Source organism: Notechis scutatus, chromosome 2 (genome assembly GCF_049901735.1).
Source record: "Notechis scutatus isolate UNSWTSFEM ecotype Mainland chromosome 2, rNotScu1.2, whole genome shotgun sequence".
NCBI lineage: Eukaryota > Metazoa > Chordata > Lepidosauria > Squamata > Elapidae > Notechis > Notechis scutatus.
Window position 1 is genome coordinate 144,357,201 of NC_142010.1, and position 26,659 is coordinate 144,383,859.

The window sequence follows — 26,659 nt, forward strand, 5'->3', positions numbered from 1 at the left end:
ACCTAGGAATCTCATGAGTCTCCATTATACTTCCTTGCAACCTACTTCTTCAGTCTCTCCTCTTGTACTAAGCAGAGCTACCCGACATCAGTACTTCAAAAGCCCTCCATACTCACCTTGTTGCTGGATGATCTCATCATAGATTTTCATGTGCATTACAAGAGTGGTGCTGTTGCGCAACACGACTGCCTCCGATCCATCTTTCTTGTTGCAGGTACCCATTTTTTCAGAGGCCTGGTCAGCCCACCACAACTTATCATCTAAGTCAGAAAGGGGAAGTGTACACATGCCATGAGGGAACTCACAACTGAAAAGAATACAGTGTGCTCCCCACTTGATAAACTCAAGACACATAAGTTATTATTACTGATACGGTAATTCTTTGCACAATTTTAGAAATCCAGTAAAGAAGTGTTTTATTGTTCCCATTTTATCAATATGGACTTAGGGGAGAAAGTGAGATGGGAAGTAGAATCGGGTGTGGAATAATTATATCTTGGCCAGAAGACTGAAAAAATAAGAGTTGAAAGATTTTAGTTGATTACAAAGAGTGGTTGATTAATCAAAAGAAAGTCTTCCTTGGCTTAAGACAGCAATTTGGACTGGGATTGCTGTTGTTAGGCAACATCATACAGTATGGTATCACATGACTGGGGTGCTTAGCACCGGCAACTTTGGCAGTACTGGTTGCCATCATTAATTGAGGACAACACAGGTTGTCAAGCAAGAATTTCACATGACTGCGACTTCTGATTTCCTGCTGGCTTCCCCATTGACTTTGCTTGTGGGAAGCTGAAGGGATGTTGGAAATTATGATCACTGTGCTTGCAACAACATCGTAATTGCAATCTGGGCACCAAGTGAGCAGATTGTGATTATGTGACTGAAGGGATGCTGCATTGGCCGGAACTATGAGGACTTATATTATAAGTGCATTCATTCATCACCATGATAACTTCGAACAGTCACTGAACAAATGGTTGTAACCCCAAAGCCACCTGTAATCAGTTGGAAAGAGTGGCTAAAACAATATTTTGGGGAGGTACAGTTGTCCTCACTTACCAATGGTAATTTGGCACAAATCACTAAGCATCTGAGTTGTGAAGTGCAATGTTGTATGGGTGCAATGACTTAGAACGCCAGTTCTGGCACTGTTAGTTATTGTTAGACAAACCCCATGCAGTTACAGTATCCTACAGTCACATAATCTTGCCACCTGCTGGCTTTGCCATTGACTTTGTTTGTTGGATACCAGTCATAAACATCACAGATAGTAATCATATGACTGCAGGATGCTGCAACCTCATAACTGTGGTCTGGTTGACAAGTATCTGAATTATATCTGAATCATGTGACTATGGACAAAATGTGACAGCCGCAAGTACAAGGATCAGTTATAAGTCTTCCTTTTTCTGTATAATTATAACTTTGAACAGTTGCTGAATGAGTGGTCATTAAATGAGGAGTAACTACTCTGTAGCACTCATTGAAATTTTAACCTATATTAAAATAATTAATTTTAAAAGGTATGCTTCTTCATTAAGATTTTTTTCATTTGATTTTTATCCATCAAATACAATGCATTCAAGCACTCCAACCTTGTAGTACTGAACTAGATGAATTTTGTTCCAAACCAGCAAGCCACTTATTTTAATTTAATCATCGGCTATGCTGGCTAGAGCTGAGAATCTTAAGGACCAGGAATTGCACTTCTAATTTTGGGTTGTTTCATTTAATGTATATGTAAACCAACAGGTAAACTTAGTTAAGCTAAGGTAGTTGAGTATCAGTTTCCCAAAATTGCTGTAGCATTAGCTATAACTTAGTGATTTCCTGGTTCTGATATTAGACAGGCAAAGATCTATTGTCATACCTGTGTATGTAAATTAACAAAGATTTAAGATGTGCTTCCATACATGTAGCTATAAAATACAGGTATATTATATTAAAAGCATTATTAAAAGCTTTAACAATCATGTTACGTTGCGTTTAGATACTAAAAGGAAGGAATTTAACTTTTGTAGCATCTGTTTATTTTAAGACTTTAACTCTTCATAAAATACATTTTTAGCAATGGTAAAATAGATTGAAGAATATAGTTCCCAAATAAGTTATATGAATACTAAAGCAATACAACTTAGATATAGATGCTTCCAATTGGGTATTATGATAAAAACTATAATGGAGATTTAATTATGGAAATCACAGCCTCAATATGACACCTTTTGGAAAATAATGTAGTAATTTCTGAATCCAGAAGACCACAATGTTTTTGAAACAAAAGGAAAACTTTAGGAAATGAGATCTACGTTCTCTATTATAAGCCACACAAGGTTCTACATAAATGAGCCCACAGAAACGAGAAATACGTAAGATCTACTCTCCATGCAAATCGCAGCATGGAAAAAAACCACATACATTGTCCACTGTCTCTTACCCATTATAGCCAATGCTGTGGCTTTGCGTAGCTGGTTCTTCATAGTCTCCAACACCTCCAGACCACTGCCATTGAAATTGCATCTATTGATGGTGCCATTGCCAGAGCTTATCCAGTACAGCTTGTTTTCTTTGTAGTCAATGGAGAGCCCTGACATTAAAAATATATATAAATATATATAAATATTATTATTATTTTAGCAAGGACTAAAAAGAGTAAGCAGTAAGGGAAGATTGTACCTAAACCGTTGTCATGGGTGACCTTAAAAAGTAATAGATCAATGGGAGGAAGGAGCAAACTGACATTTCTGATTGTATAAATCAGACACCAGCACTGACATTATGGAGATGATGCAAATTGTATCATTTCCATGAATTTTATTGTCATTTCCACATAATGATACTACTACACAAATGAAGCAAATGACTTCCATACCAACAGGCCCTTTTTGGTTTGTGAAGAGAAGGCTGTGGTTGCTTCCATCCATGTTGGCGACATTGATGCTGTCTCCATCTGTCCAGTAGAGCTTCCTATGAAACAAAGGAACCACCATTCAATGCTATACCCTTCCCCACATTGGCTGATTATCTCCTGGTCATGTCCCTGACATTTGCTTTACACTTAACAAGGTTCATCTGAAGAAAATAACACCTTACAGGAAGATGGGTGGCAGAGAGCAAATCAAACATTCTTTCCTTTCTTCCAAACATTTTGTCAAGTGGAGAAAAGGTTTATATTAATGTTTCTCAACTTCAGCCAGCATGTTCCCAGAATCCTGAGAGTTAAAGTTCACCCATCTTAAAGTTACTGAAGATGAGAAATGCAAGAGACAATCAGCCAGCCCAAAAGAGAATAAAAATGGCTCCAGCACCTCTCCACCACTAATCACCACCCAGATCAGCATATATTAACTCCAAGGTTAACTCAGACCAACAACCCAGTAAACAATACCCCAATCAAGAAACTGCCAAAGAGCCATCATCAGAATCTCTATGACTTTGATGGGCAGCCTCTTGCCAAATGAAAAAGAGTTTACCTTGCCTAAGAATATGTCATAAACTAGCTGGTACATTCACATTCACACATCCTCAGCCCTTGATACAGTTTTTCAGCCGTGAAAAGCACCTCTCTCTAAAACAGCTTCTTTATACCATTCAAAAACAGCATTTTTAATTCTGAAGGGAGTCAGACTCTTGAATACAATTATTGCTATTCCTATTGGGCTGTGCATGGCCTGAAGATAAAGGAAGAACTTCTAGATGCAACAGAGCTGGTTATGGGGCTTAGGCATCAAGTAAATCTGTTTAGGCATGCCTATTGGATTCATTCAGAAAATTTAAGCAATGACTTCCCAAACCCCAACTTTTGTTTTAAAAAGAGAACAAATGAACAAAACAGAACAGTCAAGTCATAAGAATCTTGCAAGAAGAGCTTAAAATAGAACACAACAAGCAATACTTAAGAACTTCAGCAAGTGCCAAAGAAAGATCCCCTCCAGCAAAAATCTGAAGGTTATAGCAAAACACCTAAAGAATGTTATATTATCTTACTCTGGAAAGATGGGACCTATGTTATATTATGTTCCTGCAGATCCTAAGGTTACAAAAGGAAATGCATTATAGAAATAAACCGTATTTCTCCTACTTTACTTTTTTCTTTTTTAACTTTTCTTTACTTCTAAAAGTAAAAAAATATATATGTTAAGGTAAGAAAATCCAATCACTGTAAAATTCTGAGAAAGAAGCAGGGAAATTGCATAATTGCTATTCCAATTTTTCCATTTAATTCCCTATTCAGATTATATATTCACTGTGGAAATATACAAAAGGATATGTTATGCCGTGAGGATATGTCTTGAAGAACTTGGGCTCATGAACCCTGCTCCCCCACTCTGATGCATTTACAACAAGGAAGCAGGAAACTTTTAACATTTCCATATAAACTACCATTAGTTGTAATTGAACTGGAGTGAAATAAACCATGATTAAACTCTAATTCATGGGGCTTGTTTAAATAACATGTAGTTAATATTCAGAAATAATGCTAAAAAGCTCTTAATTTAAAAAGGAAAGTGAAAGTGTTTCAGTCTGTTTCTCAGAAACTCCATCCTACCGTTTAACTTTGTCAGCATTCTTGGTTGACTCAGACTTACCCTTTGAGAGGATGAACCACTAAGCAATGAGGTTTGTCCAGTCCCTGAATCACAGCATTCTTAAAGGAGCCATCTAGCCGGGCAACATTAATCTGTTTCTTGTTGGCATCATAGCTGGTCCAGAAAAGGTTTCTAGAGACCCAATCCACAGCCAAGCCATGAGCATTGGGTAAATCTGCAAAGTAATAGACAATATATTTCTTTAACTGCTGTAAGCTGCCCATAGTCATATATTGCTGGCTATATCAATCAAATAAATAAATAAATAGGAATAGACGTGAAACCCAGAAAGATACAAAAAAAGTTAGGATGTGTTGCCAAAGGGCCCACTTACTCCCATAATTGCCCATTTACTCCCATAATTCAAAGAAGAAAAAAACTGAAAAATGATGGGAGTTTTGTGAGATGTCTCTGTGTTCTTATTTACATAGCCTCAATGAATCCCACAATGATAACTATTGATTGCAAAAGTAGCTAATTCCTGATGCAGGATAATGATAAGAAACTGCAAGGAATATAGGTGTGGCAGACCTGCAGGCTAAGCCAGAGGGTGGGGTGAAATGTGTCATCAGTTTGGAATCTTTGAGCACCCAAAAGAGACCTCAGTCAGCCACTTATGAATTTCCTTTGACCCTTATCTAGAGACAATTTAGCTTTGAGCATTATTTGACCAGATTCTTGTGTATAGGAAACAATAATAAACTCTTCTGTGCTTTGAACTCAATGAATACTCATTTATATTTAATTAAAATAAAATGTAAAAGTTAAATATTCTAATGCCTTTAAAAAAAGCTGACATCAATATTCAAATTTAATTTAACAAAAGCCAAGTTAAAAAAGCAGCTGTTGGGAAGCTTTGGAAGAGAGGATAATATAAGTAATTTGCACCTGCAGAAACAACCGTTTCAACGCCTGTTCCATTGATGAATGCCCGCTTGATGGTTTGTGTGCGGACATCTGACCAGTAGATACGTTGTTCCAGAGCATCATAGTCAACCACAGTCACATTGTCAATGTCAGGCACCGTGAAGGAGTTAATGTAATTGTAATAAGGGTTGTCTATGTCCACACCTCGGATTTCCATCTGGCGTGCATAAAGCAAGAACTTCTTAAATTCTGGAGATGGGGAGAAAAGGCAAGACCATGTGATGGAAACTCAGTATCATCAAGACTCTGCAAGTATAAAGACTTTCCAAAACCTGCAAGATTCTTAAATAGGTTATTCATGAATGGTATAGATCAGGGATATATAAAAGTTTCCAAAGCTTAGACTCCAAAAGACTAAGGCGAGTTTAGTTTTTTTCTCAATTGAATTATTTCTAGATATTTAGCAAATTGAACACATAAATCAATAAAAATCTAAGCCTGAAGAGATGGGAAAGTAACCAGTTTTGGGGTTTCAGTTATGCAATTTATCAGAGAAGGGATTACTTTAGTTTAAAACTGCTCCTTCCCTAGCCTCATAATTTAGATGTTTTGTTGCAGCACACCAATTTTGCTTATGACTAGACATACTATGGAAAGTCAGTCTTTTAGAAACTGATACAAGAGGGTGAAGACACGGCTCTACACTTAAACGTTCCCGTGCTTTTTACTCTCATTCGCTAAAAGCCTGTGAACCATTCTGAAAGATAGTCTGGGAGGTATCAATAGCTAAAATAAATGGGAAAGAGAGGGACAGGAAGTGATAAAGCACTATTATAATCTCAAATTATCTATCTTTGCAGGAGGAGCTCCCGATTTATGCTGGATCCCATTCACTCCCTTTACCATAGCAGGTGGCATTGTCCTTATCCAGCTTCATCAGGTGGGGGCAAGCACAGGAGTAAGTGCCATTGTAGTTGATGAGGCAGAGGTGGGAACAGTGGCCTTTTCCTCCATTGGCCTCACAAGGATTGGGAGCTAGAAGAACAAAAAGGTTATAAGATTACATTCATCACAACTTTGTTCTAAAGAAAGCAGAATGCATACCTCTGTGTGGGAACTGTCAGGGCACATATATACATATGGAATATAGCCCAAGGGAAAAAGCCATTGGATTTCTGGATTGTCCAGAACAATCGTAGGGTTGTACTTTTGCTTTCTCCAGAGCAAGGGTCTCCAAATTTAGCAACTTTAAGACTTATGGACTTCATGGCTGGCTGAGGAATTCTGGGAGTTGAAGTCTACAAGTCTTAAAGTTGCCAAGTTTGGAGTGTCCTTCCCCACAGCCTTAAAAAGTGCAAGTGCTAAGAAAAAAAATGTACAAGACAGACCAGGGGAAAAGCTTATCCTACAGTCTACGGAGGATTTCCAAATCATCAGAAAGTAGAGTCTCTAAGTGCAAGTACTTCATATTGTATAAAAATCTTCATGTGTATCCATCTCATTTTTAATAATAAAACATAGTGAAGCCTTTAATCATCTTCTTTTAACGACCCCATAATCCCTTTCAGGGTAGAGTCTGGGCAACTGAATGGAGCTAGCAGAGTGTTTTAATGGCCAGATGCTCTTCCTGTCGCCAATGAGGAATTTTGTTCCGCAGATAAATTCTCAGTGTGCCCAGAGAGAGAAATATCTGCCTCTATCTAGGATTGAACTCACAGCCTCCTGATTGTGAGACAAAAGCTCCACCTCTAGGCTACTGCACCACTCCATAGCAAAGCCTTAATATACAGATCGAATTACTGCATATTCGTTCCTTGTTGTCTTTTTAAGGTAGTTCTGTTATTTTGCCATCAACCTCAGAATGTAAGTTGGTAAGTAAGTCCTTGGAGTATGTATGTGTGTATGTATGTATGTCTCTCTCTATCCATGCCAATTATAATAGCATCACAGTTGGAATAATTTTTATCCCTTCCAATTTAGGTCAGTTAGCTAACAGGAATTTCCAGATTTTAAGTGACCCGGATTAAGTGCACAAAATATGTGATATATGCATCTTACCACCATATAAGGAGATCATTATCTAGTATGCCATACTTGAATGAGAATGGCCTCTGCAATTTATCAGAGAAGGAATTATTTTAGTTTAAAACCACTCCTCCCTCACCTCATAATTTAGATGTTCTTGCAGCACACAATCTTGCTTATGACTAAACATACTATGGAAAGTCAGTCTTTTAGAAACTGATACAAGCAGGTAAAGACATGGGTATAGACTGTGGTTTCTGAAAAATAAGCTCTACATGGCAATGAGTCCAAGACAGTACTGTCGCTTAGCACTATAATTAAATCCAGAATCTGTCCCTTTATTAGGAGACTGAGGAATAAATGGAGAAATGGTTCAGTCTCTGCTTCTATGATCAAATAATTAATTCACTTGTAATTGCTTCTCTCATCTCGCTGAAAGATACAATACCCAAAACTGACAAATAGATGCCTGGGGGAGACCATACTCATTTCGCAGAGCACATGCTTTGCCTATGGAGAGTCTCTTGTGAAATTCCTAAAATCTCCCAGTGACTGTGGAGATGCTCAATCATCCAGGTTGTCCCACAGGTACTTTTTTTTAAAAAAAAGACAACTGGACTTTCTTGATGTTGTTCATCTTCTTTGAAAACATTTTGCTTCTCATCCAAGAAGTTTCTGGTTGAGAAGCAAAATGTTTTCAAAGGGAAAAAAAAGAAAGGAGGAAAATCCAGATGCCTTTTGGAGACAGCACCTTTGGGACTATTGTCACCAAGAAAAGAAAGGAATGGCATCAATTAAAGGGGGGGGAAACCACTCTTAGATATAGTCAGTCTAGTTTTACCCAACTAGCCGCATCATTTACACATCAGTGGAGGTTATTGTTTCTTCCTGTGTCCATTAGATGCAAAGCCTCCGGAGACTTAGGTAGCTTGAATATAGCAGTAGGTAGCTGTGGCAATTGTGACAAACTTCTGGTGCCCATGTTGACTTCACAGACTGAAACCTGATATCATTCACCCACTGCCCCTTTTCCCTCATCATGGCTCACCTACAGGCTGGCGAGAGGGGTGATAGACCTGCAAATCAAAGGGCTGTGTGTTGGTCCGCTGCACGACCGTGACGTTGTGGCCTGTCCACTTGTTAGCCTTGGCCAAGGTATTTGTCCGCCAGTCAGTCCAGTACACCTCGCCACCGTACAAGGTGACGGCAAAGGGATGTGACAGATACTCGTGTCCTCGCAGCACCTCAATGTGGCCTGTGCCATCATAGAGGGCAGAATAGATCGCATCTGACCTGGAGAAGAAGATGACAAATCAACATGAACATTCGCAGAAGCAGGGAAAAGGAGAGGCGAGAAGCAAGAGACGTGAGTTCAAAAGCTACATGTGAGTACGAGTAGAACTGGGACCACAAGATCTTTTTTTTTTTAATTTTCTTTGTTCAGATGTGTAATTTTTGTTTGACAAACAAAATAAATAAATAACGGAAGATATGCCTAAGCAAAGAAGCTGCAAGTAAGACATTAGAAACAAAGAAAGACAAAGGAGAGAGGGAGCAAGATACTTAGGAATGGAAAAATACAATGTGATCAAAGGCTTTTCTTTTCAGAAAGCAATCTGGCATGAAATGCATCACTCTAGGAAAGTAAGCCAAAATACCTATTTTATGTTGCCCTGGAGTCTATTAAAGGCATGCCAAGTTTGTTATAAAACATAGTGATTTGTTTATTAGTCTCTAATCTACAGCAAAAAAATGCATTTAATATTCTAGCCAAATAATGTCTTACTTACTAAGGTGTTATTACATTATTATAGTAACTATAGTAATTATGCATATAGTTACTATGAGAGACAGAAAAGAGGAAGTTACTGTGTTCTTACAGTCTTCTTAGGATAAAAGACTCAATGGGATATTGCAGCAAAATAGGAGACTCTCTTCTATTTCTCCTCAATTAAATAATAGCTCAGCTCTGCAACTGAGGTAGAATTACTCCCAACAGACAGAGAACCTTTTTAGCAGAGCAGGAAAAAAATACTTTCAGTTTTTCAGTGTTTTTTGGGGATGGGTGGTGGTGGAAACATATATTGGACAAAGATAACAATTTCTGATTGCAGCTATGGTAGTCTATATTACACTGGCATTGTTACATTCAACATGTAATCTTTTCATGAAGTAAAATTATCTCTGAGGCTAATACAAGAAGAAACGAAGAAGTAACAGCAAGAGCAGCAAGATTTTGAAATGCCAGTAATCAGTGGAAATAAAAATACCAAACCTAGATTCTTATAAAGGGAAAGATGTAGACATTTTAAGAGGATCTGGATTGGCTTCATAATAAAAATCTCTCCCTCTCCCCAACCCCCCCGCCCCTAAGAAATGACTATCCTGATAATTTCTCCCCTGAATCTCAAACCCTGAATATTTGGTGCCTGGCTGCTCCGCACCTGGCATCAATCCACAGTATACGCTTTTCCAGGTAGTCCACTGTGAGTCCATTTGGCCAGCCACCTGAGCCTGTTTCCTTGTGAATGACACGTCGGCCTTGGCCGCTCATGGAAGCTGCCTCAATGCGAGGCAGGCTGGCATCCCAGTCTGTCCAGAAGAGAATCCTGGGGTGGGGGGGAAAGTGGGCACACAGAGTCAAAAAAAAAAAAAAAAGAAAGAGATGCCTCTTCAGCCATAGGAACATAGTTTAAATAGTCTCTGTAACACTGCAATATTCACTGTAGATCATTTACTCTTTGAGACACTAAAAAGTGATTTGATATCAATCCTCTCTGCAACACTGCATTCTTATGTGAATGTAGGCAAATCCTATACGACTATGCTTTTAAAAGCAATGCTTCATTTTTACAGAGTTCAAAAAGCCTGTATGCACAGTGCTAAATGGCACGATTTCCTTCATTTTTTTTTAGAGTGATGTGAAAATATTCCAGTGCTCTTCAGTAGTCTGCTTATGATCAATGCCATCTACCTCTTACAAAAGGGCTAGGGAGGAATAAAGAGTATCTCTCTACACCGGTAATATTTTTAGGAAAACTGGAATTTCTATCAAGATTTCACTGCAGAGAGATTCTAATTTCATTTCTGCAGTTGAGGAATGTGAAGACATGCACTTTAAAAGGAACCTGAACACCTATTTGCTGTTAAAATTGTACAAGATACTACACAAATAATAAATACCAGGACATCTTTCTGGTAACAAGTAGAAGCTTGCTTATAAAGAAAACACCAACCATTCTTGATGCTGAATTCCATGCCTAGCATTCTATGGTTTTGCCCTATTTGGGTCAAATACCAGAATAAACCCAGCCCCCCTCCTAAGGATCCAAAATATCTGGTGAACATTTGGTTTACTGCCTGCCTCCCATGCAAACATTAAATGCAGGTTGAAGTTTGCTAATGGATTAAAAGATTAACCTATTTTGCCAAAATCCACATGGACAAGTTACTTTGGTACCCAACCTTCCACCGTGTTTTTAAATCAGTTCCTGCCCATAGATTTCTCCATCCCCTACATTCAGAGTCATACCCGCATCGTGGATCTAAGGCGATGGCACGAGGGTGCTCGATATCCCCAGCCAGTAATGTGCTCCTCATTGTTCCGTCTAGTTTAGCCACCTCAATTTGGTCCAGGTTGCTCTCCACCCAATAGATGTTGCCAGCAATCCAGTCTACAGCAAGTCCTTCAGGAGTAGCGAGCCCATATTGTATCACCACCTCAAAGCTGGTTAGGGCTGTAAAAAAGATAATTGGAATAGAAGCCATCAGTAATTGTTCGTATTATCCAGACAAACTTCACTTCATGTGGAAGGCATTTTTTAAAAATTCTTTTCTGTGATCTAACTTCCCAAGATCTTCTCTCTCAACCTCCAAGTTCTGTAATAACATTTCAAGAAATGTATCTTAATGGATAATACCAAATGTCATTGAGAGGCCCATTAGAACCACTGGAACCACTGTCATGTGTTTAATTCATGGCCTACTACATTATCAAGCTATTCAGCCTGAACATATCCAGAATCCACATATCTAAATAATCAATTTGATTCCAGAAAGTCTGAAAGAGAGTTGCTACTATTCTTTATTGGATCTTAGATAAGACAGTCTAAAGAATGGGTAATAATTATCTAAGACAGCATTCCTCACCTTGAGTGCATTCTATTTAAAGGGACTTCCACACCCCAATTTCTCACCTGTGACTACATGGGCTAAGGAATTCTTAGAATTCAGGACCTCAGATCTGAATGATACTCAAGTTGGGGAAAGATGATCTAGGATTCAGTGCTTTCTTCAAGATGTATTTTATAATACACCAGCAATGGAGAGATTACAGTCACCTTAGAGATTAGTAAATTTATTGTGACACGTAAGTACAATCCATTCTGAGAAAGAAACCATGCTTTTGCTAAATTGCTGGAGTTATTAAATCAGAATACATGTAGCTGAATTCACTCCAAAGAGCCTCCAGGAGAATTAGCTCAGTCATTTTCAGCATGTTGCCTTTTATCATTGGGTAAAATAGGAATTCTTCCAAGATATCTGCTATCTTTTATTTAGATATAGGCTATAGTTACATACCACACCTCATAAATTTTGGCTACACTAACAGTTAAGAATTTAAACTAAAAATGTACAGAAATCAAGCGCCCTCTTGCAAATTTGTCCTGATCCTAATATGGTAAAATCTCATTTCTGGCCTCATTTATAACTTTAATCTCTGGACAAGTCAAAGGATTCCTAATTTTAGGTTTTAAAATAAAGATATCTAGAAAACTAATTTCAATTTTAAATGGCTTTATTGAGAACAAAGTTTTGTTTTTTTGCAAGAAACAATCAAACTCCAAGTGATTTCAAATCTAATGAACTGTCTTCTTATAAAACTCCGTAGGGAGAAGGGGCAGAAAATCCTTTAGTTGGGACATACTAGAGGCCATCCTGGCATTCTGCAATTCCTTGATCACCCAGTGCCCCATCACCAGCTCTGTTGAGGCATTAATCAGGTTAGGCCCTGTTCTTTGCTGAAACAGTTGCTAGGCTGTAATTACCATTTAGGGAAGCTCTGGGAATGCTAATTAACTCTAACATAATGTCAACATTTAAAAGAAAGAAGGTATCATTTAACAGGGATTGAACACTGCTATTTCTGATGGTAGAAATGCAGAAAGGGAAGGACAGACTGGTTTATTTTGAAGGTATCTCAAGCCCTTTTCACATTTCAGCTTTTCCTGAAGGACTTATAGACTGATTTACAGGTAATCCTCAGTTAATAGTTATTGGGACTGAGAACTCCATTGTTAAGTGCCGTGGACATGAAGCTTGACATCATGTGACCATATCCATTTATGACAGTAATGCCTCCAGCTGCTGTTAAGTGTGATTTCATGTGATTACTATCTGTGGCCTCCTGTTGGCTTCCTCATTGCTTCTGCTTCTTGGAAACTGGCAGTGAAGGTCACAAATCACAATGGTGGGACTGTAGCGCACTGCAACTATTATAATTGTGAGTCGGCTGCTGAATGCCTGAATTATGATCAATGTGACTGCTGTGACAGCCACAACTTTATGGGCCAGCCAAGTCTCCTTGTTCAGCGCCTTTGTAATTTCAAATGGTTGCTGAATGAATGGTCATTAACCAAAGATTACCTGTTCTTAAAGGACAGTTACTCTGAAAAGGAGAGAATGATTTCATTGATGTTTTCAAAACACAAAAACATCTTCATTAAAATACGTGATCCAGATTCCCACTTACGAACTATTTGGGGTTCACAATAAAGGGTCAGTGTAATGGATAGTTCAGCACTGCACAAATTATGACAAAGGTAGTGATGGACAGAGTTACTAGCACCTCCACATTTTTTTATCAGTGGAAGGAAATGTATCCTAGGGAATTTGACAAAGTGCTTATTATAACACTTTGAGACTGTTGGTTAAACAAGGTTTTGCGGTGGTGATTACAATAATTACTTCAAAGGATTTTAAAGATAACATTTGTAAGATCCTTCCTTCCCAAGAATCCTAGTGAAGAGGATCCTGTAGCTGCCATATGGTTAGCCACACGCGTCTGCTTCATTTGAGGGCAACATCTCATGGATTGAAACTGAAGGCCTGCTGTGCTTTGAGTTAACTGGCTTTCAATTACTACACACAGATTAGAAATGCTAATCTAATCACCCCCAGGAGCATTTGTTCTTCATCACTGGGGCTCAGTCTGCTAGCTATCTATTTATTTACTCTTCTAGAGCCAGCAAAGAGCTTATTATAATGCAAGAAGCTGGCAATTGTTTAATAATGTGACCGTTTGGGATTTGATTTCCAATACCTCAGCTTACTTAATGGATGGCTAGCTCTCAGTGGAAGCACCCTGACCACAAATATAGCAAAGGTCAAGCCTCTTCCCCAGAACTACGTTAAAGAAATTTTTTTATCTTGCTTAAGCAGGAGCTATATATGCACAATTGGTCATCTCCTACATCAGTCAAAACAAATTTCTATCCCTCATTTCCAAGCAAAGTACAGTCGCAAAGCAAAGTTTCATTTCCCTTTATCTAAATTTAGTGAAGCAATGAGCCCTAGACTTTATGTTAGCAAGTTTTTGTTCTTCCTCATTTTCCCAATCCACGGCTGCTATGCAAGGTACGGAGTGGCTCCACCCTTATGTTACTCACATTACCGTCCTGAATTGATCTCAACTTTTAAAAAGAAACAGGAACATGGATTTCAAAATCCAAAATAAAATGCTGAACACCTGTGCCAAATGCTAAATAAACCACAAAATAAAACCAAGGAGGCAAACTATCAGAAGTACAGATATGATTAGAAAAATATTAAAAATGATTAGAAAAAGATATATAATTGAATTTAGATAGGTATGAGATAATTAAAAACAAAGTTGAGAAAACTAAGGGAGGAGAAAAATTATGGTGAAAATGTCAAAATAGTAATAAGATATGGAATAGAACACAAAGACGAATATGAAATTGAGTTTGTGTCTGTATGGTGAAGTGATAACCCGGGATCATGCTATTCTCAAAAAAAGATGTTTATTTGTATTATGTTTCGTGAAAACCCAAATAAAATTTAGATAGATAGATAGATAGATAGATAGATAGATAGATAGATAGATAGATAGAGATAGAGATAGAGATAGAGATATAGATATAGATATAGATATATAGATATATAGATATATAGATATATAGATATATAGATATATGGTATTCAGCTTTGTTTGGGTATTTTCCACGTCATTGTAGTTGTGCTTTTAAAGTTGTAGCTACAACTTTAAAAGCACAACTACAATGCGTGGGAAAATACCTGAACAAAGCTGAATACCATACATGTAAGTACCAGCGAAAACTTAAGAATATGAATATATATATATATATATATATATATATATATATATATATATATATATATATATATATATAGTACAGATAGTTCTTGACTTATGACCTGTCCTTCTTTGCATTCCTCCTCATAACCACGAGAAAATATAAGTGCTTTTAGTTCAACAAATACCATTACAGTATTTGACTTACAGCCACAATTGAGCCCAAAATGTATGTTGCTAAGACAGTTGCTAACTGAATTTTGCCCCATTTTACAAGCTTTCTTGCTACAGTTGTTAAGTGAATCACTGCAGTTGTTAAGCTACTAACATGGTTGTTAAGTGAATCTAGCTTCCCCATTGACTTTGCTCGTCAAAAGGTTGCAAAAGGTTGATTACATGACATTGCAACCATCACACATAAACCAGTAGCCAAGCGTCTGAATTTTGATCATGTAACCCTGGGATGCTGCATCGGTGGCCTGCACCAAGGCAGGGGGAGGCCTGTTTTTCACCCTCCCCCAGGCTCCCGAGGCTTTTCTCGATCCTCCAGGAGGGCGAAAACTGCCTCCCCAGACTGTGGAGACTTTCTGGAGGCCAGAAACGGGGGCCTGTTTCCGGCCTTCCAGAGCCCCCGGAAGGCCCATTTTTGGCCCTCCTGGAGCCTCCACGCAGGCCCTGTACTTACCTGGGATCCAAAACGGGCCCTGTGAGGACTCCTGGAAGGGGTGAGGTGGGCTGGGCAGGGTCAGCCAGGGGTGGGATTTTCCAGTTCGCCAAACCGGCCATAAAATTAGCTACTGGTATCAGCCCACCCCTGGATTTATCCTATGTATCTTAAGGGGTGAAAACACTCATAGTTTGCGGACTAGACTAAGGCACTTACTGAGCAAAGGAGTAAGTTCTGGCTTGTCTGAACTATGATGGAAGGATTGATATTGCTCAGTTTTTGCTCTTTCGCTGATCAACAGAGATGAGATAGTTATTCCTTCTCTCCCTCAGCTCTATGAGTCACATTAAGAGACAGGGCCCCATTCTCCAGAACTGACAGTTCAGGTGAGGTGAGATGTGCCCACTTTCCACCAACAAACTCTACAGATGCTCAAAGGAGGGAACACCTCCTACAAGACTGTCACTTTACCTCAGCTTTCCTGCTAAGAAAGATGCTGTCTCCCTAACACAGGGAAAATACTTTTTGATTGCTATGTACATTTTCTCTCCAAAAGCATTTTTAAAAAAGACATGTGATTATCTTCACAAACGTACACATGAATTACGTAGCCCTAGAACTGAAAATTTGTCAATAACAAAAGGTTTAAGCAGCCTCTGTTGTTGCTTTGGTCAAAATTGCCCCTTCATCAAGCTTCTTTTCTTTAAATAATAGTAATAATAAATGTAAAAAATTTAAAAAATAATAATTGCCAAAACTTTATTTCCATTTGCAATGAAAATAAAAATAAAGAGACCCTTAATTAAAATAATCAACTGCAAAGAACTTCACCAACAAAAAAGTAATTCATCAGCTGTGCTAGACAGGAAGCAAATAAAGCTTTTAAAAGCACAGTAGCTCTAAAAAGCTTCAGTAATGTTTAACCAATTCCAATGGCCCTGTTATTTCATATTATGTATGTATGTATGTATGTATGTATGTATGTATGTATGTATGCATGCATGCATGTATGTATGTATACACACACACACACACATTCCCTCCAATCACTTTTAAAGGTTTGAACAGCTTTGAAAACTCTTTAATAAACATTGTACAACAACTACAACACTGATAACAGCAGAACAAACTTAAGCACAATTCATTTCTTTATTGTGGCTCCCTCTGTGAATACAAGATTGAGAAGGAAGCCAACTGTCCTGGTAAGAATGGACTGTGAGCACATCATATTTTAAAAGTATAAACTTTCTGGGGGGGAAATATTTTTTTGGGGAAAAAGCACCATTCTACAGCAGCCACATCTGTGTATAGGTGCATGCATATCAGAGGTGGTATTCAGCAGGTTCTGACCAGTTCTGGAGAACCGGTAGCGGAAATTTTGAGTAGTTCGGAGAACCGGCAAATCCTGCCTCTGACTGGAGATTTTACAATATCCTTCCCCCTGCAACAGTCACCAAGCCACATCTACAGAACCGGTAGTAAAAAATTTTGAATCCCACCACGGATGGATATGTGCCCTTGAGTCAGTCTTTGGTAACTCTGGTGACTGCCTGGAAAATTTTGTGCAGTTTTCTTGGTAATATTTTTGAAAATGGTCTGCCATTGTCCTTTCCCTAGGGCTAAGAGAGAGTGACTGGCCCAAAGCCACTCTGTACTCACCTCCGTTCTCATGCAGTTTTCCCCGGTATATCTTGTCTTCTACCACATCAGTCCAATAGAGGGAGCTCTGATTCAGATGAAAGTCCAAGGCAATGGTGTTTCTCAAGCCAGGCACTAAGACGCTGTAATCTCCCTTGTGTAAGTCAATACGCCGGATCTCATGGCGATTGGAGAAGATGATGAAAGGCTTAAACGGGTCTAAAAATGGAAAGAGGAATGTTGATTGCTGCTGCTATTATATGTTTCCTGATCCTCAAACCCAGGAGCATCTCTCTTGAGAGGGCTCCCGCAGCAAACCCTTTCATTTGAAGAAAGATTTGGAACAAATTACCTTTCTATCTTTCTGAGTTTTAAAATCATTTTTGCCTTTTCAATTCTATTCATCTCTGTTCTGCCAAGACAGTCAGGGCTGGGATTTTAATGAACATAACCACCGCCATAAATCGTTATAAATTATTAATAATAATCTCCGAAATATGGACAAGGGCTCCTTATCCCAGTACTTATTCATGTCACAAGGTAATCTGTGGACGATGATTCCCACAGGCAAAGGTCCAAAGCTCTAGCATGAGCCTCCCCTTCTTCATGTAAGAGGGAATGAATGCTATGCTGCAACCGAACAACATTGCATCTTTTTAAAATTCTCCCTCTTCCAGCCTTCCCTGGAGGCCCTGGGAACAGAACTGCCTTTCTTTTGCCTGCCAGCGGCAACATGGCAGAATGAGGCACATCCCTAAAGGACAGGAACACTGCTGTGTTTCTTGACTGCCGGAAAACACCAAGCTGGATTCCCCCTCCCTTCCTGCTAACTTTTGGTCTCTTTCCCATTCAGTTTCCCGCTTTTGGTCTCTTTCCCATTCAGTTTTCCAAAAAGGCAAGAACCTTAGACTGACGTACGACTCTTCTCACATACAAAACAGATTAAAGGGACCTAGTCCACACTCCACCCGTCATTACGATTTTGGCCTTGCTATGTTTTCCAGAGGGATGGAATAGGGAGGAGAGGTATCTGTGGATTGGGTATCCTGCAGAAAAAGCCCCAGTGAGCTCCATGTAGTCCCCTGCCCTTTTCTTCTAAAGATGTCCTCTTCTAAAGTTTTTCTTCATAGGATACTTTTTACCGTTTGAGCCAAATTCTGGATGCAGTCCAGCACTCAGGTTTTGGATCAGTTCTTCATTAAAGTGAATCTTCTCAGTTCATCCTATTATTCCCCATAGGAGACACATTATATTCTTGTGAAAGCATCTCTGGCCTACAGTTTCACAAGCAATTCATTTTAAACCCACAAGAATAGTAGAAGAATCACAGTGAATCCACCCCACATGCCCCCAAGAATCAACCCCTCAACCTATTATGAGAAGTGACGTCTTTGAGAACAAAGCCAAGACTCCTTGTAACACCTGTTTAGACCCTCTACGTAAGTCTGTAGGGAAGAGTGTCAAGAGGAAATTTTTTTCTGATGCCCAAAGCCAGATGTTTAGCAATTATTGTCCAGAAGGGGAATATTTTGATGAAGAGAAACAAAGGACATATCTCTTCCTCAACTCTGAAAAGAGTTGTGCATCCAAACTGACTGAAGTACTGGCCAGAATACTCTTTAAAGCAATCTTCCTCCAGATGAAGGGATGATTTTACATATTATAAAGTAATGGTTGTGGTTCTTGGGGGCATGTGGGGTGGATTCACTGTGATTCTTCTACTATTCTTGTGGGTTTAAAATGAATTGCTTGTGAAACTGTAGGCCAGAGATGCTTTCACAAGAATATAATGTGTCTCCTATATGAGCCCCTTATGGGGAATAATAGGATGAACTGAGAAGATTCACTTTAATGAAGAACATATTTCTAAAAAGATCAAGTGTGATTCTGATGAACAGATATTTAAAAGTATGTGCTTACACAAATACAAGCCAAGATGGTTTTATTTCTAAGATGCTAAGAGCACGCTTGTCATTTTATGGGTGAAGTGTTATCCTAATTAATTTATATTTACTAACTTAATACACTGTGCAGGCCCACTTCTTCGTAGATTTTGAAAATCTGATCTCCACTACCCCTGCCTTTCAATGAGTCCAATACATTGCTCTGAAGCAGACAAAACTCATTGAGGACTTACCCAAACTGCGGCAGCTCTCACCATCGGACTCCAGCATCCATCCTTCATAGCAAGAGCACTTCACGTTATACTTGAACTGCTCACACTTTTGACTACACTTGAGACGCTTGGCACAGTAGCTCTGGATCTGGCAGGTCTTGTTATCAGCACCAAGCTCCATTCCTAGGGGGCACGAGCAGGCAATGCCCTCACCTGGTGCTACTGTACAGTTGTGGCTGCAGCCCCCGTTGCTCAGAGAGCAAAGATCTGGATGACATCAGAAACAGCACAGAAAACGATGGGGAGAAATTCAAGCTACCGGCTCAAATTGTCCACAAACAATTGCTTAATACCATTTCCCAGCTAAAACAAGCTCCCTACCACTTCACAACCACAATGAACCTTTGGGTCCAATTTCTCAGTCCTCCAATGAATTAACTGATGTCTCTGCATTCCATGTACAAAAGCAAGTCACTCGAAATTTACTACCACGAGGGTGGAATAAGCATCTTCCACTGCACATTTATTTGTAAGTAAGAGTTTAAATAACAATCCCTCATCCAAAAATTGTTTCCTACTTCTCATTCCACAGCATCAATGGCCTCATTTTGACTAATGAGAGCAACGGTCTTGAACTTTCTAACTCATTAAACTGTGTAATATCCAAACAATTCACTCACTGTTTACTAGCAAGATTTATAGGCCTCCATATTAGCTTTAACTACGATGTTTGCCTTGTTTCTTCAAACGGATTAAAACAGTATCTATTCATGCTCATACATTAGGCATAAACAAGCAAACAAGGCCTATCCAATATTTACATCTCCTGCAATATATTTTTGTGGCTATCACTTTTCACAAGAGATGAACAAGATGTCCTTAACTTAGAAAAAATGGAGGTTAACTTCTCAGCAGTCTTTAAAACATACAATGGCCTAGAGCTATATTCACCGGGGATTCTGGGAGCTATTCTCCAAAGTTCCTGAGAAGACAGTAAGTTGGAAAAGATCATTTATAGAGAAAGGACAACATTGACATAAGACCGAATAATTTGTTCCTTGTTCCTGACACTCACCACACAGTTGCCCTTCATCAGACCCATCCCCGCAGTCATCATTTCCATCACACAGTTTCTCAGGAGGGAGGCAGATAGATGTTGTATTGGCACATGTGTGGGAGGGTGGCTTGCACACCAAAGACTCACAATTCTCTTCATCAGAATTGTCCTCACAATCATTGTCTCCATCGCATACCCAAGCTTTGCTGATACACCGTGCTGGAAAGAAATGGAGACAAAATGGAGAGCACTTAATCTTTTTAATATATACATAATATTATATAATTTTTAAATTCCTTAAGAAACACAAATGAGAAAGGTGGAAAAAGAAAATCTAGAATTTCCTCTAAATGTATACTGGGGAGGCAGTGTCTTGTCCTCTTTTTGAGGATTGATTCCCACACCCTTTTTTTAACCATATATTCCCCAATTAGGCTCCTTTAACTCAAAAAGCAGGAAATCAGAGAAGAAAAAGAGTATAAAACAAAAATAAAAACTCGGGAGTAGATCCAGCTGTAATCTTCACAATTTCTCAAACAGCAAAGTATTGTTTTCTTACATCCCACTCTCCTCTGCTTCCAAGAAGAACAAGCACACTGAAAAAGCTCTCAAAACTACAGAATTCTGTCTCTCTGGGTTAGTAAGAGATTCTAAGGGCCAAATAATAAACAAGGTCATATACACCAGCTGTTGTTTGACCTGTATTGCGTAATACAAAGAAGTCAACGGGTGTGTGGCTTTTGTTTGTCAAGTGACCTATGTGATGTGCATGTTTTGGTATGCACACAATTACTCTTGTTCATGGACAGTATTGCAGCAATTATGATAATACAAAATAATATAAACTTTGAAGAGAATGAGAAGTACATAGTTCATGTTAGATTTTTTATTTAAAAATGAGAAATGTGGAGCTTCTTGTTGAGTTATTATTCAGACTAATGCATACTTACTTCTTTAATAAAACTGGGGACAGAGGAAAAATATCTTGAGTGTGGGCAAATACTTCTTTTCCAATAAAGGAGAATATTTGTAGGGTTGAAATGTGGTGTCTTTGGTGTTCTCTGAGCTTGGTTGTTTTCTTGCAGACTAGGCAACACTGTCAGTGCTAGCAAGAAAACAACCAAGCTAAGAGAGCTCCAAAGGCCCCTCAGATATTTCTTTTATTTAGATCTTCTTCGTTCACAATTAGGACAATGAGACCTTGCAAATCACAGTGAACCACACACAGCTTGGGTCAAGCTTCAGTAACTACATTTTTATCTCAACTTTTTTTTTTAAATAAACAGTTGCTGCCATAATAAATATGTGTGAGCAAAAATGGCTGAAGGGTAATTATACTGGGTAATGTAGAACTTCATCACAGTCCAGCACCCAGAAGATGGAATCTGTGACATTCTGTTGATTCCCATGTGATAACTCTTTTAATTAAAGATTATCCAAATCTGTAAGATTACATGAAATCTGCCACAATTTTAGAAGCCAATGCCAAAAATCTTGCTATATCGCTATTCCCATGTGATATATCTTTTAATTTAGGTTTATTAATGCTCATACCAGTGCAACAAAGGTCCATTGTCTGAAAAGGCTGCTATTCATTACATCACACTTATTTTTAATAAGTCCTGAATACCATGGAATTTTTATATTAAAGCGGGCTAGATGTGCGCAATAATCTAATTGCATCTTCCATCCCTATAATGCAATGCAATTTACCAGAATCCTTGCAGCCAAACTTCACATTTGGATCACAGACATGAGTGACACCCTCACAGTTCTTCTCATCACTAGAGTCCATACAGTCAGTGTCGCCATCGCAGTGCCAGCGCATGGGAATGCAGAGGGCATCCAGTCGGCATTGGAACTCATCTGTATGGCAGCCTCCAGGCGGGCGGGTAGCTGCAGGGGGAAGAAAGGAGATAGCATGTTAAATTGGGGCAGTACTGATGACTAGAGCTGGACACTATCAAAGCACTGCTAAAAGGAACAAAACCTTGCATGACATATCAGGGTAGAGATGCTCTATCAAATGGACATGGTTTTCAGACATGCCATATTAATTTTCACCACTTTTTGTACCCATGTAGGAAGCCACACATTAGATTAGGTTTGTATGTGATCTGAAGGTACACATCATTAGCACCTTTATTCTTTAGCATGATCAGATTACCCCCTGATTGCAGTGGAATTAACTAGTGCCTCCTTTTCCCCATAGGAAAGATGAATCTATTAGAACACTCTGACCCAGACGCTAAATGGATCTTTTGGTTTCCAGAGGGCACATGGGAGATTAATCCAGAAATGCCACAACAATTCCAGACCAACATCCATAATCAAGGGAAAAGAAAGCATTTCCTGGTACATAAGTAGGTTTATGAGGCCTAGTGCTGCAAATTTTTAAACAATATCCAGCATTTTGTACCAATGAAAAATAATTCAAACTTCACATATCATCTTCTTTGAATGACCTCATAATCCCTTGCGGGGTGGGGTCTGGGCAACTGAATGGAGCTGAGTGTTTACTGGCCGGATGCCCTTCCTGTCACCAATGCGGAGTTTTGTTCAGCAGATATATTCTCATGGAGCCCAGAGAGAGAAATATTTGCCACTACCTAGGATCGAACTCACAGCCTCCTGATTGTGAGGCAAGAGCTGCACCTCCAGGCCACCGCACCAGTCAATTCAAACCTCACATATACTATGGGTAAAATATTTTCAGATACATATTTCTACAGATCTGTACATCTTCTATGGAAAAACCACAAATGACCCCGAAGTTATTTCTGTTCACTGAACGCTACTGTAAGAACAACCCTACTTTTTAACTTTCACCTTACTACTATAAATTTTAAATTTTAAAACACAGACCACAAAACCCACCAATAATGTATTCAAAATGAAAAAAAGAGGATAAATCTTAAAATGGGACAATAGACAGAAAGCTTTAATGGAGCAGAGTGTTATCTGCTCAGTGTAGCATTATTTTCAGGGCAGATGTTAGATGTTGCTGATGCCACGTAGAAGCCATTCCAAACGTGCCCTGTTCTCACCCAGATTGGTGCAGTTGGCATGAGTCTCATCACTGTAGTCCCCGCAGTCATTGTCCCCATCGCAGGTCCAATGGACAGGAATGCAGCGCCCGCTGTTGCATTTGAACTGGTTGCTGGAGCAAGAATGGCTGCAGCCAGCTTCATCACTGTTGTCCCCACAGTCGTTGTCTGGAAACAAGAAATGGGGGAGAAGGGCAGTCTACTGGGTTCTAGGGAGCAAACACAACCCTTCCATGCATTCCCCTCCCCCACCCCATTCCCCTTCTGAGCTAGATGCAGACTTCCTTTAGCTGATAGGCTGCTAGAAAGTCGAGAAGGCAGCAATGCATCCACTGTCTTGGGTTACCCACTTCCCCAAAGCCTGCATAAATGGTACCTTTCTACCCCATGCATATTCTAGCCAAACATGCTTATGTGCTGATGCATTGCCCCAAGAGCTTTTACCACTAAAGAAGCCACTAAACAATAATAACAGCAACAAGAATAGCAACAAAATTTATAAAGAAAACACAGAAACTGCATAGATCATCACATGCACCATGGGGGAAGGAGAGTGGGTGAAGTGAAAGGAATCTATCACATTATTGGATTCCGGGATCAATTCAATGTGTGTATTTCTTGAAATTCAAAACAATGCCCATCTGTACATATGCATCTCTGCACATGTGCACTATCCTGGATCTGGGAAGTTCTTATTTCTTTGAAATGTCTGTTTTTGAGTAAGAACAGACACTGATAGAGAAAATAATTTATGGATTATTTATTTATTTATTTATTTGGCAATTAGCAATTTATGGATAAGTGTGCTGATGAATCAAGTTATTACTATTTATCTTTGCATTATTTTGCCTTTAGCAAAACTAGTGAACAAGACTGCTCCTGCTACTAAAATTTTCCTTGGTTTTGGCAACTTGCATTGCTCTTGAGCTTATTGGACCTTTTCCAAACAGAGAGATTCAAAAGAAGCATTCTTTTTAACTCAATTAGCTTTATCAGCACATCTAATCTGATGCACTGTTGTTTCAAATGCTATGGAAGCCATGAAATAGAAATAGCACTTAGACTTATATATCGCTTTATAGTACCTTACAGCCCTCTCTAAGTGGTTTACAAAGTCAGTATATTGCCCCCAACAATCTGTGTGCTCATTTTACCAATCTTGGAAGGATGGAAAGTTGAGTCAACCTTGAGCTGGTCAAGATCGAGCTCCTAGCAGTGGGCAGAGTTAGCCTGCAGTACTGCATTCTAACCACTGCACCTGCCACAGCTCCTTCTAAGGCAAGGGTCTTCAAACTTGGCAAGTTTAAGACTTGTGGACTTCAACTCCCAGAATTCCTGAGCTAACATGACTAGAGGAGGAATTCTGGGAATTGAACTCCACAAGTCTTAAAGCTGTCAAGTTTGAAGACCCCTGTTCTAAGCAAAGATATTTCAAACCACACCTCCTCCAAATCGTAAGAGTCTATTTTCTTAACTTTCCCACAACTTGTTCTAGGAAGTTCTGGATGCTGTCTATAGGCATCCTTGCTGAGAAGCAAGGGACTGGTATATGTTTGAACACATAGAAGACTGGCATATGTTTCTGGCTCAGGAGTTCCTTTTAAGTTAGAAACTCTTTGGACCTTAAGGCAAAAAGCAGCAACATTGTCTGGTGGCCTTCAAACTATGGGAAATGTGGGACAATGAACACCTATGGGACAAGCAAGCTCCAGAATGGTCTTCCTGCCCATCTAATGAGATTGATCAGTGCTCAAAACCTCCTCCAAACAAAGACAGGATGTACTAAGTCTTTGCAGGGACTGAAATTGCACAAGTGACAGCTTTTTGTGGGGGAATCAAGGAGTACAGGAGGGGTGAGGTGCATGTTGATCTATGCACTAACCGTTGCCTTTTGGACAATTCTTTTCGTCAGAGCCATCCCCACAATCCTTTTCTGAAACACAGAAACCAACCAGAAAAGACAGGAGAGTGGGCATGGTGAACACATGTGAACCCACCCTATCAACACGCACAAACAAAAAGACAACAGGAAACTAGAAATTAAATATGAAATGGGACACAAATTGGCACCCAAAGAATAGAACATGCAGAGGGGAAAGGAGGAAGGGCATCAAGAGAGTAATGTCAAAGACAGAAGGGGAATGAGACAGAATCCATGCCACTTTTTTTAACCCTCAACAGGAGAAAAGAGATCAGGAGGGCAACCCACCTTACTCTCCTGAGGGGTACTCTAAATTCTTTAATTTTCATCCTCTACTTCAAAATCAGAATTGAAAGTTGACTACATTAAGCCATGTAAATGTGCTCATGTCTGATTTGTGCAAAGTGAAGTTACCTTGGCTCATACAAACCAGGAAGTTTAAAATAAGTTCTTAATCAAGTCAGATTCGTGACTCACATTTCATCAAAATCATAGCTGGTTATTAATGTACAATCCAAGAAGGTGCAAACAATCATCAATCTTTTTTACTTTACTTCTTTACTTATAAAAATGTAATGGGGAAAGGAACCAAGCTACAGTTTCTTCCTCTAAAGGACAGTTTAAAAACAACAACAAAAGAACTAGCAGCAATTCAACAGCCATACTCGAAAAAGATGCCTTCCACCTCACTAACATCTTGGTGGAAAATTACAGGTGTTCCCCCTGCAATTTGGTAATCTAGACAAAATTTGGCTATTTAATTCTGTACCTGCCCTTAAACCCCAAGCTTAGGGCAAAATCTAGCTTTCTTCAAGGAAGGTGTGGGAGGATGTGGAGACATCTAATCTTCATTTTCATTAACCCAGATTTTTTGACCGGGTATTCTAAGTCCTAACATTTTTGGACAAGTGTGATTACACAATGTGATTAATGAGCAGAAGAGATCTTGAAGTAAGCCACAGTCCAAGGGCTTGCCTGCTAAACTTCCCGTGGGCCAAACAAAAGTTGACTTTCCAACCTAAGGAATATGTTGTACTTTGGGATGAAACAAGAATCTGCATATTCAACCCTAACAGAAAATCTAGAGTGGCATAGCTAAGAAGATCTCATGTCAAGATGTGAAGCTTGCTGCTTGCATTACTTCCCTCTAGATAGGGAGATCTGGGGGATGTAAGGAAGAGCTCACTGGACCCCAGATATGATACAGGGCTAGCTACTCTGACACAGACAAAGATGAAGAGGCAGCATGTTAAAGCAAACATTGTCATGCAGAGATGGGAAATACAGAAAATGAATTCCAAGCCCATCTTTTCCCAAAGAATCTGCAGAGAGATTTATAGACTCTTTTTGTTTCTGACCTCACCATTCCAGCCAACACAGGACATTGCATGCAATA

General features: G+C 39.2%; 1 protein-coding gene across 1 annotated transcript in view; it reads right to left on the bottom strand.

Moving 5' to 3' along the window:
• The window catches only part of LRP1 (LDL receptor related protein 1), a 321,609-nt gene that overhangs the window by 85,744 nt on the left and 209,206 nt on the right, over nt 1-26,659 (bottom strand). Inside the window, exons 21-34 of the mRNA XM_026673900.2 lie at nt 23,343-23,510; nt 22,009-22,191; nt 20,314-20,514; nt 19,260-19,505; nt 17,144-17,341; nt 11,014-11,218; nt 9,926-10,090; nt 8,530-8,774; nt 6,360-6,491; nt 5,478-5,705; nt 4,590-4,764; nt 2,873-2,967; nt 2,438-2,587; nt 117-260 (exon numbers count right to left, since the gene is read on the bottom strand). Coding sequence (XP_026529685.1) covers nt 117-260; nt 2,438-2,587; nt 2,873-2,967; nt 4,590-4,764; nt 5,478-5,705; nt 6,360-6,491; nt 8,530-8,774; nt 9,926-10,090; nt 11,014-11,218; nt 17,144-17,341; nt 19,260-19,505; nt 20,314-20,514; nt 22,009-22,191; nt 23,343-23,510 — 2,535 coding nt within the window. The remainder of the gene's footprint in view (nt 1-116; nt 261-2,437; nt 2,588-2,872; nt 2,968-4,589; nt 4,765-5,477; nt 5,706-6,359; nt 6,492-8,529; nt 8,775-9,925; nt 10,091-11,013; nt 11,219-17,143; nt 17,342-19,259; nt 19,506-20,313; nt 20,515-22,008; nt 22,192-23,342; nt 23,511-26,659) is intronic.